The 14,504-nt window shown below is 45.2% G+C and overlaps 4 protein-coding genes across 4 annotated transcripts; all 4 read right to left on the bottom strand.

The window, feature by feature from the left end:
• Positions 1-250: 250 nt before the first annotated feature.
• On the bottom strand, positions 251-2,016 carry LOC143374024 (odorant receptor 4-like). Its single transcript, XM_076821841.1, has 4 exons — positions 1,646-2,016; positions 1,071-1,551; positions 741-971; positions 251-651 (listed from the first exon to the last, which is right to left on the bottom strand). Exons 1-4 carry the CDS (start codon positions 1,781-1,783, stop codon positions 311-313), a joined length of 1,191 nt encoding a protein of 396 aa, XP_076677956.1. The 5' UTR covers positions 1,784-2,016; the 3' UTR covers positions 251-310.
• Positions 2,017-3,436: 1,420 nt separating this feature from the next.
• Positions 3,437-14,412, bottom strand: LOC143374192 (uncharacterized). Its single transcript, XM_076822128.1, has 8 exons — positions 13,055-14,412; positions 12,605-12,934; positions 12,120-12,516; positions 11,526-11,862; positions 4,910-5,162; positions 4,339-4,816; positions 4,009-4,239; positions 3,437-3,897 (listed from the first exon to the last, which is right to left on the bottom strand). Exons 1-8 carry the CDS (start codon positions 13,337-13,339, stop codon positions 3,557-3,559), a joined length of 2,652 nt encoding a protein of 883 aa, XP_076678243.1. The 5' UTR covers positions 13,340-14,412; the 3' UTR covers positions 3,437-3,556.
• LOC143374023 (odorant receptor 4-like) lies at positions 5,043-7,516 on the bottom strand. Its single transcript, XM_076821840.1, has 4 exons — positions 7,206-7,516; positions 6,652-7,132; positions 6,326-6,556; positions 5,043-6,235 (listed from the first exon to the last, which is right to left on the bottom strand). The coding sequence occupies exons 1-4, from the start codon at positions 7,341-7,343 to the stop codon at positions 5,895-5,897; spliced, it is 1,191 nt and encodes a 396-aa protein (XP_076677955.1). The 5' UTR covers positions 7,344-7,516; the 3' UTR covers positions 5,043-5,894.
• On the bottom strand, positions 7,544-11,525 carry LOC143374022 (uncharacterized). Its single transcript, XM_076821839.1, has 3 exons — positions 10,314-11,525; positions 9,416-10,226; positions 7,544-8,570 (listed from the first exon to the last, which is right to left on the bottom strand). The coding sequence occupies exons 1-3, from the start codon at positions 10,449-10,451 to the stop codon at positions 8,230-8,232; spliced, it is 1,290 nt and encodes a 429-aa protein (XP_076677954.1). The 5' UTR covers positions 10,452-11,525; the 3' UTR covers positions 7,544-8,229.
• Positions 14,413-14,504: the final 92 nt, after the last annotated feature.

Here is a 14,504-nt window from a genome sequence, read left to right as displayed (position 1 = left end):
CGTAAAATTCCCGATGTCATAGGCATTTGAGTAGCGGCAAATGCGTGGATAAAACCCGGCCACTCGCCGCTCACGTAAAACTGTTAACGCGTTTTTTTCGAATCATGATTTTTCCGAACGGTAGACAGCATAACAAAAGAAATAGTTAACTAAGAATTAATGAACGCATATATGCGCTGTATTGCTAATTAGATGAAAAGTAATAAATATTTAATGGCGTTCCCTTTATTTCAATGTTAGCTGTTACATGTCTACCTGCTTCAGCTGGGCAGGATCTTCTAGTAGAAAAGACCACAAATACAAGCATGCCTCAAGTGGTTATCATTACGCGAAGGACCGAGAGGTATGACATCGATGTTTTCACGATACTCATGTATGTTTCCATATTAACAACGAAGAAGTCTCCAGCTGTCAGATGGACAGGGTACTGAGACCTCTCCAGAATAAAAACGATATTTTTGGACAAATAAGTTGGCAAATCGTACCAGCTGCTTGAGTAAATCGAATATCCGATTCCTTCCATCTGACTCGTCAAGTATTCACCCACGTAACTGTACGCGAACAATTGCGATAAACAAGTGCTCATCACCATGAACGTTTTTATCATCATAATACCGTTGTGCTCGCTCAGAGAGAATATAAATTGAAATCCTGAAAACAGTGTGAAATCACCCTTGTGCCCATCCGAGTAACATTAAATTAGCGGGAAACGACATAGTACGTATTCAAAAAATTCTCACCGGTCGTGCAAATAAGTAGGCAGCTAGTGAACAGTTGTACGATCAAGATAGAGCCGATGGTATCGTTCAGCTGCTCGGCTAGCTTTAAGAGATGAAGATGCCTCCTGATCAATGCATCCATACGCTTGGCGGCGTTCTCTTTTTCGCTGACGATTTTAGTGAAGTCCAGCTTCAGTACCTCAGCTTGGCCACACAGGTGAAAAGTGATACCGAAGAACACAGCATCGGTACCTACCCCATATACGAATGCAATGCAAGGTAGCCTTTATCCATTTTAATTTAGAAGCTAGCCATCTACAAACTTCGCGACGTTACAACACGAATCGTTACCAAGATTACCGTTGGTGGTGACCAGCAGCATCAGGTACTCTAAAATAAATACCAGCAGGAACAGGCTATCCGGCACGTGCAAGACTTGCAGAGTGCATTCAGAGGGCACTGGATAACTCGTGCTCGCCGCTTCCGTTTCATTGGCATACAGAATCGTCTCCTCTTCGTCCGAAGCCAACATCGAGACTATCGCGAAAAACGTCGCACCGAAATACGAGAAAAGTATCACGCTGGTGCCCGCCACTCTGCCCATGTACGCGTGCCGCCGCATGATCGCCCGTTTTTCTTCGCTGTCGATCTCCTTGTAATCCTTCACAGCTGAGGTGAAGTTGAAGACGAGCCCCGCCGAACGTACTCGGAAGCAGGCCATCTTTAACACCGCCAGAAAGCCACAGGAGATCATTACCACTGCGTCCAGGTTCTTGTCGGAGTCGCTCCTGTCCAGATACATCTCGATGTGCACAATAATTATCATTAACAGCTGCGAAGAACGTAGACTAATGATTTACACAGAACTGATGCCCGAGTCCGAGATAAAAAGAAAGACGGGTTCATTCAAGCGAAACATTTCGTACCAGAAAAGAGATGGCGAATACGCAGCGCGAAGCTGAAGCGAGGTTGTACTCCTGAAGTGGCCAGGTGCCCACGGGCCACGAGAATATCTTCATCGGCGTCATCGCGTAAGCCATGTCTTTCTTCAATGATGCCTTCATTTTCCTAGGATGTACCTACTGTTAAGGATCGTGAAACGCCGATGTTCCTGTAGTTGGCGCATGTTCCTTTCTTCTTTATTGTTCCAGCGCAACTATGCACTGTATTCGTTGCTTTATGCTTTATTCAAGCGTAATCGCTTAACTGCCTGTTATCGAGTGCCCCACCGTTCGTGCGCCAGCTGCGCGGCATTAAGACAGTTCCTGGAGGAAGGGTTTCATTGTGGATATCTATTTCGTGTTCCGGTGCAGCTTTTCTGCGTTTAGGAATTTGATTACGAGGATAGAGAGTGGACGGCGTCTTCGAGCAACATCCAACTTTCGTCCAAAGTGGAGAGCGTAAGAATTACAGTCCATTGGTATTTCTTTATCGGTCGCGTTTGCTGTCAACGAAAGGGTTCTACCCGCGGAGTGGAAGCTCCCTTCCTGAGGAAGGTAGTATTCAAGGTCTAAGTAAATTGCTGCTGAATACTTTGAAAACTCTGTACTGAACTTGGAAGTACCGGTACCTCCTTTATTTATTCGCTACTGTAAGATAACCGCTCGAACCTTTTCGGATAAGGAAGCGACGGATCGTAGCATTCTACTTGCGTCTCACTATCTGTAAAGCTCTCAGTATTTTAGATAGAACTATCACCTTATTCCTTATATACATCATGTGCGAATCTAAGCTACGTAGTATAAAATTTCGTATTTTAAATAAGAAGGTAAGCTTGAAAATTCAAATGTGTTTATTCTTATTAGCTGGCACGGTGTCCAAATTAGGTATTTGATATATTTTGGACATAGGCTATTATATCATTATATGTTTATATAATATATTCAGTTTGAAATCCTTATACATATATGGGGCTAATCGGATCACGTCATTTGGGTTGAATTGGATCACTCTTTTTCTTCATTTGAGTATTTTAGAATTATAAATATGATAAATATGATCATGGTGTCCAGAAAAAATAAAAGAAGCTGTCATAAAAGTTGAATCTAAAGAAATGATTATACGTCAAGCTGCAGAAATGTACGATGTACCTTACACAACTCTACAGAGGAGAGTTACTCCTTACTTTTTGACATCACCTGAAAATAAGTGAAAACTTCTTCAAAAAGAACAGAAGATGGTAAAGGCTGCATCAAACATGGATAGTATTCCATTAAAACGAAAAACAGTAAGGAACCCATCTAGACTAAAAAAAAGATTAAAGCAACTCCAGGGATGCAGATTAAGAGCAGAAAGAATCCATTTAGAGAGTGGCATTGTATTTACTGCGGTGAACAATTTATTCATCCACCTTTAGAAGAATGGGTACAGAGAAATGCCAGTGAAGAGTGGTGTCACGAGAATTGTGCTGATGGAGGAGGTAAAAAAGACAATATACTTGCGACCTATGTGCCAAGTAGCGACAGTTGTCCTCATTGTCATTGAATTATATTTTTTTTAAGTTGATCCCAAAATTTGGGCCGAATAGGATGTGTCTCACCTTTTTGTTTATTGTTTGCAGAAGAAAGATTTTTTTCTTCGGTTTTATATTTTATTATTAATGTTCGACCCAAAGGCGTACCAAGTAGTTACGAATATATAATAAAAAATGTAGCTTTTTAATGTTTGACTGTTATTTTTTACCATCAAACACAAAGTGATCCGATTCGCCTCAGTCGACCCTAGATGAAAAGTAATACAGGTGTAATGCCCGTCCCTTATTTCAATGACATCTGTTACATACCTGTTTCAGCCGAGTAAGAACTTCTAATAGAAAGGACCAGAACTACAATCGGGCCTCAAGTGGCTACCATTACGCGAAGAATCGAAAGGTATGACATCGATGTTTTTACAATACTCATGTAAGTTTCCATATTGACGACGAAGAAGTCTCCAGCTTTCAATTGGACCGGGTCCTGAGACCTCATCAGAATGAAAACGATATCCTTGGACAAATGTTTCGGCAAGTTGTACCACCGGCAGCAATAAGCCGAGTATCCTATCCCCTCCATCTGCTCCTTCAAGTAATCGCCCAAGTAACTGTACGCGAACAATTGTGTCAACAAAGTGCTGACTACTATGAACGTTTTCCCCGCCAGCACGATATTGTTCACGTTCAGAGAAAGGATCAGCTGGAACCCTGAAAGCAGAGCGAAATCGTCCGTACAGCGAGTGCATTCGAGTAACACTATTTTTATACTTATCATGTCGTTCTAAGATTAAACTTAGTAATGATATAGAAAATTTTCACCGGTTGTGCAAATAAGCAAGCAACTGGAGAAAAGTTGCATCACCAAGACCGAGCTGATGGTGTCGTTGAGCTGTCTGGACAGCTTTAAGAGATGCTGATGCCTCGCGGTCAGTTCACTGAAACGCCTCGCTGGGTTCTCCTTTTCGTTAACGGACTTGGTGAACTTGAGCTTCAGCACCTCTGCTTGGCCGCATAAGTGAAAGATGATACCAAAGAACATGGAATCGCTACCTGCCCGACATACGAATACAGAGCAAGATCCGCTTTACCGCTTTTCACTAAAAGTCTAGTCGTCTACAATGCAACGAGTTACACGGAACGAGTCAGTACCGAGGTTACCGGTGCTGATGACGATCAGCATTATGTACTCGGTAATGTAGATCACTGGGTACAAGTATTCTGGCGCATGTACAACTTCCAGACTATATTCAGAGGGCATAGGGTAAGTAACTTTCTCTTCCTTTGTTACATTTACGTTTTGCGTCTGTTCTTCGTCGCCAACCAGCATCGGGATCGTCGTGAACAGCGTGGAACCAAAATACGAGAAAAATATCACGCTGGCGGTCGCCATTCGGCCCATGTAAGCGTGTTGTCGCACGATCGCCCGTACTTCCCCGGTCTCGAGCTCTTTATAATCATTTACAGCCGACTCGAAGTTAGAGACGAGGCCCTCCCGACGAACTCGAAACTGCGTCACCTTCCACACCGCCAGGATGCTACAAGAGACAAGCACCACGCAGTCCAAGTTCTTCTCGGCATCCTTGCCATCCAGATACGTCTCCACGTTCAAAATGACAAACGTTAACAGCTGTGAAAGACACAGAACAATACTTTGCACAACGCGATAGCCAGCTTTGACTAATAAACAGGAACGGACGAATGAAATGCGAGAATTTCGTACCAAAATGAACACTGTGATGATTGTGCGCAGAGCCGAAGCTAAGTTGTATTCTTGAAGCGGCCAAGTGCCCACCGGCCACGAGAGAATCTTCAAAGGGGTCATCGCGTAAGCCAAATCCTTCTCGAATGATGTCTGCATTTCTGCACGGCGTTCTAAGGCCTCGGGAAAGACCAGTTTCCGTGTAGCCGGCTCATTTTCGCGTCTCCTTCTTTGTATAGCGTAACAATTCGCTGCATTTACCTGTTCATGCTTTATTCAGCCGTAATCGTGTGTTCACCCATCATCGAGCACCCTACCGTTCTCACGTTACCTGCGCAGCCTTCAGAAAATTCCGGGAAAGGGGATTAAATGGTAAACATCAAGCTCCCGTTTTACCGCTGTTCTCCTATGCCTATAACACTCCGTTTAGTGAACGAAAAGAAAAACTGCATGATGCTTCCAAGAGACATTCATCTTTCATCATAAGTGGATGGCCTACCAATAAAGTTTAATGGAATTTCTTTATCGTGCGCGTTCACTGTCAACGAAAGGGTTCTTCCTGCGAAGGGAAAGGTCCCTTCTTCAGGACGGTGGTATGCAAGGTCATACACATGTAAATTGCGACTGAATACTTTGAAAACGATGTACGAAGCACGTAAGTACTTGTACCCTCTTTATTCATTCGCTACTGTAAGATAACGACCTGCACCTTTTGTTATACGGATGCAATGGATCGTGGCATTCTCCTTGCGTCGCGCGATCTGCAAAACGCTAAGTATCGTGGATTCCATATCTCTGAAGGACAATGTGAGCATGTGATGTCGTGTTAATGCGTAGAGAGAAGAGAAAGAAGAGAAAAGCATACAGGTAAGTGAACGAAACGTAAAGCAGATGAAATGAAATGCAGATGTAATGGCCGTACCCTTTATTTCAATCTTATCTGTTGCATACCTGTTTCAGCCGAGTAAAAACTTCTAATAGAAAAGACCACAAATACAAGCATGCCTCAAGTGGTTATCATTACGCGGAGGACCGAGAGGTACGACATCGAAGTTTTCATAATACTCATGTAACTTTCCATATTGACGACGATGAATTTTCCAGCTGTCAGGTGGACAGGCCTCTGAGACCTCAGTAGAATCAAAACGATATCTCTGGACAAATATCTTGGCAAATCGTACCAGCTGCTTGAGTAAAACGAATATCCGATTCCCTCCATTTGAACCGTCAAGTAATCACCCACGTAACTGTACGCGAACAGTTGCGATAAACAAGTGCTCATCACCATGAACGTTTTTATCATCATAACACCGTCGAGCTCGCTCAGAGAAAAGATAAATTGAAACCCTGAAAACAGTGTGAAATCACCTTTGCGCCCATCCGAGTAACATTAAATTACCGGGAAACGACATAGTGCGTATTCTACAATATTCTCACCGGTCGTGCAAATAAGTAAGCAGCTAGAGAATAATTGTACGATCAAGACAGAGCTGATGACATCGTTCAGCTGCTCGGATAGCTTTAAGAGATGACGATGCCTTTTGATCAATGCATCGATACGCTTGGCGGTGTTCTCTTCTTCGTTAACGATTTTAGTGAAGTCCAGCTTCAGTAGCTCAGCTTGGCCGCACAGGTGAAAAGTGATACCAAAAAACACAGCATCGCTACCTACCCAATACACGAATGCAAAGCATTCCTTTATCCTTTTTAATGTGAAAGCTAGCGATCTACAAACTTCACAATATCGCAACGGGATTTATTACCAAGGTTACCGTTGCTGGTGACCAGCAGCATCAGGTACTCTAAAATAAAGATCAGCAGGAACAGTTTATCCGGCACGTGCAAAACTTGCAGAGCGCATTCAGAGGGCACAGGGTAATTCGTACTCTTCCCTTTCGTTTCATTGGCGTTCAGCGACGTTTCTTCTTCGTCCGAAGCCAACATTGAAACTGTCGCGAAGAGCGTCGCGCTAAAATACGCGAAGAGTATCACGCTCGTGCCCGCCACCCGGCCCATGTATGCATGGCGTCGCATGATCGCCCGCTTTTCGTCGCTGTCGAGCTCGTTGTAATCCTTCACGGCCGAGGTGAAGTTGAAGACGAGCCCCGCCGAACGTACACGGAACCAGGCCATCTTTAACACCGCCAGAATGCCACAGGAGATCATTACCACAGCGTCCAAGTTCTTTTCGGAGTCGCTCCTGTCCAGATACATCTCGACGTGCACCATAATCACCATTAATAGCTGCGAAAAACGTGAACTAATGCTTTAAACAGAACTGACACCCGAGTCCGAGATAAAGTGAAACGTTTCGTACCAGAAAGGAGATGGCGAATATACAGCGCGAAGCTGAAGCGACGTTGTACTCCTGAAGTGGCCAGGTGCCCACCGGCCACGACAATATCTTCATCGGCGTCATCGCGTAAGCCATGTCTTTCTTCAATTGTATCCTCATTTTCCTAGGATCTGCCTACTGCAAAGGTTCGAGAAACAGCCATTTCCCTGATGGCGGCGCATGCTCCTTACTTTTTTTTTTATTGTTCTATCGTAACAATTTACTGCATTCAACGGTTTATGCTTTATTCAGGCGTAATCGCGTAACCGCCTGCTATCGAGTGCCCCACCGGCCATACACCAGCTGCGCGGCATTAAGAGAATTCCTGGAGGAAGGGTTATCTATTTTGTGTTCCATAGTAGCTTTTCTACGTTTAGGGAAGGCCGTTTGGAGTACGAGGATAGAGAGTGGATGGTGTTCTCAAGCAACATCCAACTTTCATCCAAAGTGGTGAGCGTCAGAATTACAGTCCAATGGTATTTCTTTATCGATCGCGTTCGCTATCAACGAAAGGGTTCTATCCGCGAAGCGGAAGCTCTCTTCCTGAGGAAGGTAGTATTCAAAGTCTAAGGCATTTAAATTGCTGCTGAATACTTTGAAAATTCTGTACCGAACTTGGAAGTATAGGTACCTCCTTTATTTATTCGCTACTGTAAGATAACCACTCGAACCTTTTCGGATACGGATGCGATGGATCGTAGAATTCTACTTGCGTCTGACGATCTGCAAAGCTCTCAGTATTTTAGATAGAACTATCACGTTGTTCCTTACATACATGATGTGCGAGTTTAAGCTACGTAGTATAAAATTTCGTATCTACAATACAAATATTTGACTACTATTTTTTTAGCATCAAACACAAAGTGATCCGATTCGCTTCGGTCGACCCTAGATGAAAAGTAATACATATGAAAAGCCGTTCCCTTTATTTCAATGTAATCTGTTACATACCTGTTTCAGCTGAGTATAAATTTCTAATAGCAAAGACTAGGACTACAAGCGTGATTCAAGTGGTTATCATTACGCGAAGTACCGAAAGATATGACATCGACGTTTTCACAATACTCATGTAAGTTTCCATATTGACGACGAAGAAGTCTCCAGCTTTCAGATGGACCGGGTCCTGAGACCTCTCCAGAATGAAAACGATATCTTTGGACAAATAACTTGGCAAGTCGTACCAGCTGCTTGAATAAATCGAATATCCGATTCCCTCCATCTGACCCTTCAAGTAATCGCCCACGTAACTGTACGCGAACAGTTGCGACAAACAAGTGCTCATCACTATGAAGGTTTTCACCATCATAACACCGTTATGCTCGCTCAGAGAGAGGATAAACTGAACCCCTGGAAACAGTGTCAAATTACCCTTGTGCCAAGTCCATTCGTGTAACTTAAAGCTAGCGGCATAGTAGGGTAGACCGGGGCCGATTGTAACACGTTAAATAGATATTAACACAAATTTTGGATATATGATGAATAATGACATTTCGAATACACGCATCCATATCCAAACAGTATAGATACACAATAGACATGCATAGTGAAGAAAATAACTTTTCGATGCCCTAAAGTAACTTTTCCTTACTGATTTAAAATTGTAATTTAAATACTCCCTTTGCAAGTACGTGTTTTCTCTATTTTTTAATATTTATCTGGCCTTTTTTAAAGTAATACTGACTGTTACTTATCGCTTTTAAGTGTCTCGTTAATAAAAATTTATAATTTAAGTTGAAAAACCTGTTCGGGGTCGGTTGTACCGCGACAGAACCGAATAGTTACAAAGAAGATTAATAATATTGTCGTTTTTGCATGGAATCCTATAGCACAGCGCAAGCAAATCAAATGAAAAATGGGTCCAATGTACTGAATGTCGGGATTATAAAATGAATAAATATTTTAATTTTGTAAAGTTAAATTTGTGCTACTATCGACTCCACGCAGTTTTACAACCGACCCGGGGTCAGAGACGATTCTAACACATTCTCCGCTTGTCATTTTGTATTAATAACCGGAATATTACTTGACATACAGCGAAACTGTTGTGGCTCAAATAATGTCCGATAAGTAAGTAACATTTTCGTAAAAAAACACTGTTGTTGTAACTGTAATAGTTTTTGCGTAATCGTATTCCAAAGTCAAAGTGTTACTACCGCCCCAGGTCTACCCTACATGTTCTACAAATTTCTCACCGGTTGTGCAAATAAGTATGCAGCTAGAGAACAGTTGTACGACCAAGACAGAGTTGATGGCATTGTTCAGCTCCTTGGATAGCTTTAAGAGATGACGATGCCTCCTGATCAATACATCGATACGCTTGGCGATGTTCCCTTCTTTGCTGACAATTTTAATGAACTCCATCTGCAGTACCTCAGCTTGGCCACACAGGTGAAAAGTGATACCGAAAAACACAGCATCGCTACCTAGGTAGGTATCCAATACACAAATACAAAGCAAGATCCCCTTTATCCTTCCTAATTTAGAAGTTAGCCATCTACAAACGTCAGAACACGAATCATTACCAAGGTTACCATTGGTGGTGACCAGCAGCATCAGATACTCTACAATAAAGACCAGCAGGAACATTCCATCCGGCACGTGCAAAACTTGCAGCGTGCATTCAGAGGGCATAGGGTAATTCGTGCTCTTCGCTGACGTTTCGTTGGCGTTCAGCGTCGTTTCTTCTTCGTCCGAAGCCAGCATGGAAACTGTCGCGAAAAGCGTCGCGCTAAAATACGCGAAGAATATCACGCCCGTTCCCGCCACTCTGCCCATGTACGCGTGCCGTCGCATGATCGCCCGTTTTTCTTCGCCGTCGGTTTCGTTGTAATCCTTCACAGCCGAGGTGAGGTTGAAGACGAGCCCCGCCGAGTTTAGGCGGAACCAGGCCATCTTTAACACCGCCAGAACGCCACAGGAGATTATTACCACAGCGTCCAAGTTCTTTTCGGAGTCGCTCCTGTCCAGATACATCTCGACGTGCACAATAATCATCATTAATATCTGCGAAGAACGTAGACTAATGCTTTACACAGAACTGAGACCGAGATACAGGCACAGACGAAAGGATGCTGGTTAAAGAGTTCGTACCAGAAAAGAGATGGCAAATATGCAGCGCAAAGCTGAAGCGAGGTTGTACTCCTGAAGTGGCCAGGTGCCCACGGGCCACGAGAATATCTTCATCGGTGTCATCGCGTAAGCTATGTCTTTCTTCAATGATGTCCTCATTTTCCTTAGATCTGCTTACTCTAAAGGTTCGAGAAACCCCCATTTCCCTGTGCTCGGCGTATGTTCCTTACTATTTTTTTGTTCTAGTCCAACGATCTACTGTATTCGACGGTTTATGTTTTATTCAACCGTAATCGCGTAACTGCCTGTTATCTAGTGCCCCACCGTTTGTACGCCAGCTGCGCGGCATTAAGAGAATTCCTGGAGAAAGGGTTGCATTGTGGATATCTACGTTGTTTCCCGTAGTAACTTTTCTGCGTGTAGGAAAGCCCGTTTGGAGTACGAGGATAGAGACTGGGTGGCGTTTTCGAGCAACAGCCAACTTTCATCCAAAGTGGATAGCTTAAGAATTATAGTCCAATGGTATTTCTTTATCGTGAGCGTTCACTGTGAACGCAAGGGTGGTTCTTCCCGTAATGGGGAGGCTTCCTCGGAAATATCCTGTACAAGATCTGAAACGTCTAAATTGCTGCTGAGTGTATCCACAACTCTGAAACTCCACAACTGAAATCGGAGATATTTCCTTTATTCATTCGCTACGGTAAGATAACTATTCGAACCATTTCGTGTACCGGTGCGATGGATCGTATTATTCTCTGTGTAGATACGATCTGCACAACTGTGGTCTTGTGGAAATAAACATTCCGTTGTTCTTTGCCTTCAAAGAACGTTAATATTGTCTTTATTATTTTATAAAAAGGTAGGTACACGGCCTGTCATGTTGATCCAGATGGCAAACGAGATACATGTAAGTAAGTGGCTGGAGTATAAAGTAGAAAGAAAGTAACACCGAGGACCTAGTAATACATGCCCTATAAATGTTTGGGTAATCTGTGTGAATTAATTGACCAATGAAATCATGCAGCGCGAGACGCGTTCCTTTCATCGAGCCAAAAGATGTTTGGGGCGAATGTATGTTAAATTGATTACCTTACAGAATACAACGAAGTGGTACAGTTATCGAGTGAATTTGGTGGGACGCTCCCTTCTTGGAGTTCAGATTTAATTCACCTTCAAAATGGTAACGTCCTGTCAGATTCTACCGACGTTGATTCGTATCCAAGTGATTTTCACGCGTCCATCATTACCTGGAGGACGGACAGATAGGAGGCGGAGGCCTTCAGTATTTCCTTGAATGTGAACAAGTTCATGGAGACGAATTTTCCGGCTGTCACGCGATACGGCGAGTTTCCGCGGTTGATTATCATCGCGATGTCCCTTGCTAGGTGTCCTCGAGACTGGTACCAGGGTGAATCGTAGGCGGCGTACGCGATCTCTTCGGTCCGTGACTCGAGAGCGTCGCCTGCGTAGGTGTAAACGTACAGCTGCACCAGCAACGTCATAATGATCACGGCACTTTTCAGAGCGCCGAAGTTGTCTTTCGTATTCAACGAGACCACCATCATGAAACCTGAATCGGAGACAATACGCGGGGCGCGGTAACGAGAGTTAACAGTATGCAGCGTTCTACGTTTCAAGTGCCGTTTGCAATTAATGTCTACGCGGCTCGTTTGGAAAGAAACGTGCAGCAGGAAAACAGAAACAGGGTCAAACGTTATCGGCTTCAAGTAAGTGCGTTTAAGCAGTCTACTTTTAGACTATCCTGTAATCGTTGGATTTGTACGAAAGGAAGCTCGTTGCCCATGCTCGGCACGAAAATCGATTTACCTTCCATGCAAAGCAGCAACGCGCTCATCAGCAACTGCACCAGCATGATCTTGTTGAAGCTCTGCTCGAGATTGTGCGCTAGCACCACGAGACGACAGTGCTGTTTCACGAGTAAACCGATTCTCCCTCGATGGGCGGACTGGCCGATCTCGATCTCGGCGAAACACATCTTCAGCACCTCGAACTGGCCGCAGAGATGCATCGTCAAGCTGAAGAAGAAACCGTCGTTACCGCAGTGGGCTACGGCGTTGACGAAGATGTGGGCCGCCTGCAGCGCGAGCACGCAAGCTTGGCGCATCAACGGCAGGGGGCCGAAAACGCAATAGGTCGCAAGGAAATAGCCCACTTTCAGGGTGCCGTCGGAGCGTGCCGTTGAGTTCGTTGAATGATGAAGCACCTGGACAAAAAGGTTAAATGTGGTGGCAATTGCGAAGCAACGGGGGGAGGGGGGCGTCGAGAAGCCTATGTTCCGCTTGATGTTCGACCTGGAACGGGAGAAGAAGGTCGAGAGGCAAGGCCTTGACAATGAAGGAGAGTCCAGAGGCATAACCCAGATACAGCATCATCAGAGAAACGAGCCTTCCCCTCTGAAAGTACTTCATCATGACGCGTCGGTGACGAGCGTCTTTGACGGTCGACCAGTCTTCCACGACTGAATTTATCAGGAGGTAGGTGTGCCTCCAGTTGAATCGCAGGATCAGCAGTTTCGAGAGGCTGATAACGGAGGAGAGGTCCATCACGAACGCATCCATCGTGTCGTCGATGTCGAGGCAGTGCCGATAGATCTCCAGCGACAGGCTGTAGATAGTACTGATCTAATTATGGAAAGGGTTTTGGGAGGTCTTGATCTTCAACGCACATTAACGTCACGCGCGTCTTAAAACAATGCCAAGCAGTGAAACGCGAGGGTAATCGTCGAGCAACTCGAAACTTACTTGGGTCAACATAGCGAACAACCACCGGCCAATGGACAACTTGGCGAAACTGTGGTTATCAAGCGGCCAGACGCCTATCAATCGCAGCACCCTCTCCTGCGCCATGAAGCTGTCGATCATCTCATCGCTCTGCTCCTTTTCCCCGCTCATTTCCACTGATCGGACACGCGTACGTCGTCGTTCCTCCCTGGAAGCTTCTTCCTCCAGTTCGCCGGTCGCAATACGATTTAGGTATCGCGACGCGAGCGAAGAAGTCGCGCGACGCTCACGCCCACTTACGTGCATAGACTGACTCGTCTCGCCTACCTTTGATCTTTTATTCAGGCGAACAGGTACGCGGTACTCCACAGGGCTGAGGTGAGGCTGTATTTTTATACCATCGAAGATACGAAATTGCTCCCACGAGAATCGTACGAGCGGAACGAAAAGAATACTGCAAAGAGTGCAGTTGCGATTGTAGGCGACTTTGCCCGTTTCTTGCAACGTGTCCTTAAGCCGCAACACTATTAAGTATTAACGAAACCGCCAGCGAAATCACAGGACTGGCTCGCAGGGATTGGGGGAATAGGGGAGAAACGGGGCTCGATAGCGATGTAGACCGTAGAAATTTCCACCGCCTGGGATGGCAGAATTCTACCGTTCCGCGTCAAGTATCAAAGTTCACCGAGCACGGCGTGAATGAAAATAGGAGGTCTGATCTCGTAACGGTGTTTCTCATCGAAGTATCCGCGGCCAACGCGCTGATATTCTCGTTTACCATTATCGCTGCCCGAGAAGCACAGCTCCCCGAACACCTGTTCCGACGATCCCCGGGGTTAACTAAACGCGGCCGAATGCCACAGAGCAGTGGTCATCGGACGCTGAAATCCTGGCAAGCATCCATAGTTTGGAACCGGTTGAACGATCCTCCGTTGCGCCTCGCATAGCTCAGCCACGACCTTGGCAGTTGGAATTGAACGGGATGCCGTAGCCTCCTGTTGACGCGTGTTCCCCAATTCTCTTCGAGGTCAACGACTGCCTACCGAACGGAGCCACCGAAAGTGGCTGACCGATCCTACGCGCGGACGTCGGATCCGGTTTTCACGCAGCGCCAGTCCTCCGGCTGCAAGGATGGCAGATTCCTTTTACGACGTCCACATTCGTCAGTGACGTGCAGCGAGGAGGGTGAAAAATCATTGGGAGCGGGCAAGGGGCTCGTGTCGCGGTCTTCTTATTGTTTCTTTCAACTGCTATTTGATCCTAAGTGAAAATACTGCTTGCCTACTCTGTTTCAACTCCTCAGGGTTAGTGGACGCGAAGATGGGTTGGAAGAATTCACTGAAATTTGGGTTTCCATTGAGCGGAATGGAGCGGGTAGTCGACGGCAGTTTCTCGAAAATGTTGGACGACGGAGCGAGGATCCGCGGGGCGTTGAGGAGTTGGTGCAGGGTACTATCGGCACCCATGCTCG

Source organism: Andrena cerasifolii, chromosome 10, assembly GCF_050908995.1.
Source record: "Andrena cerasifolii isolate SP2316 chromosome 10, iyAndCera1_principal, whole genome shotgun sequence".
Taxonomy (NCBI): domain Eukaryota; kingdom Metazoa; phylum Arthropoda; class Insecta; order Hymenoptera; family Andrenidae; genus Andrena; species Andrena cerasifolii.
The sequence above is the reverse complement of the archived record's forward strand: the minus strand, read 5'-3'. Positions and strand labels throughout refer to the sequence as shown.

What these genes read in the sequence shown, in the direction of transcription:
- LOC143374024 (XM_076821841.1), bottom strand. Translation starts at nt 1,783, where the DNA reads ATGAAGGCATCATTGAAGAAAGACATGGCTTACGCGATGACGCCGATG. An exon ending in TATTCGCCATCTCTTTTCTG is followed by an intron (nt 1,552 to 1,645) that starts GTACGAAATGTT and finishes CGTTCTTCGCAG; the next exon opens with CTGTTAATGATAATTATTGT. An exon ending in CACCACCAACGGTAATCTTG is followed by an intron (nt 972 to 1,070) that starts GTAACGATTCGT and finishes TATATGGGGTAG; the next exon opens with GTACCGATGCTGTGTTCTTC.
- LOC143374192 (XM_076822128.1), bottom strand. Translation starts at nt 13,339, where the DNA reads ATGCACGTAAGTGGGCGTGAGCGTCGCGCGACTTCTTCGCTCGCGTCG. An exon ending in CTCCAGGTAATGATGGACGC is followed by an intron (nt 5,163 to 11,525) that starts GTGAAAATCACT and finishes TTACGGCTGAAT; the next exon opens with AAAGCATGAACAGGTAAATG. An exon ending in CTTGCTTATTTGCACAACCG is followed by an intron (nt 3,898 to 4,008) that starts GTGAAAATTTTC and finishes CTCTGCTTTCAG; the next exon opens with GGTTCCAGCTGATCCTTTCT.
- LOC143374023 (XM_076821840.1), bottom strand. Translation starts at nt 7,343, where the DNA reads ATGAGGATACAATTGAAGAAAGACATGGCTTACGCGATGACGCCGATG. An exon ending in CACCAGCAACGGTAACCTTG is followed by an intron (nt 6,557 to 6,651) that starts GTAATAAATCCC and finishes TGTATTGGGTAG; the next exon opens with GTAGCGATGCTGTGTTTTTT. An exon ending in CTTACTTATTTGCACGACCG is followed by an intron (nt 6,236 to 6,325) that starts GTGAGAATATTG and finishes CACTGTTTTCAG; the next exon opens with GGTTTCAATTTATCTTTTCT.
- LOC143374022 (XM_076821839.1), bottom strand. Translation starts at nt 10,451, where the DNA reads ATGAGGACATCATTGAAGAAAGACATAGCTTACGCGATGACACCGATG. An exon ending in TATTTGCCATCTCTTTTCTG is followed by an intron (nt 10,227 to 10,313) that starts GTACGAACTCTT and finishes CGTTCTTCGCAG; the next exon opens with ATATTAATGATGATTATTGT. An exon ending in CATACTTATTTGCACAACCG is followed by an intron (nt 8,571 to 9,415) that starts GTGAGAAATTTG and finishes CACTGTTTCCAG; the next exon opens with GGGTTCAGTTTATCCTCTCT.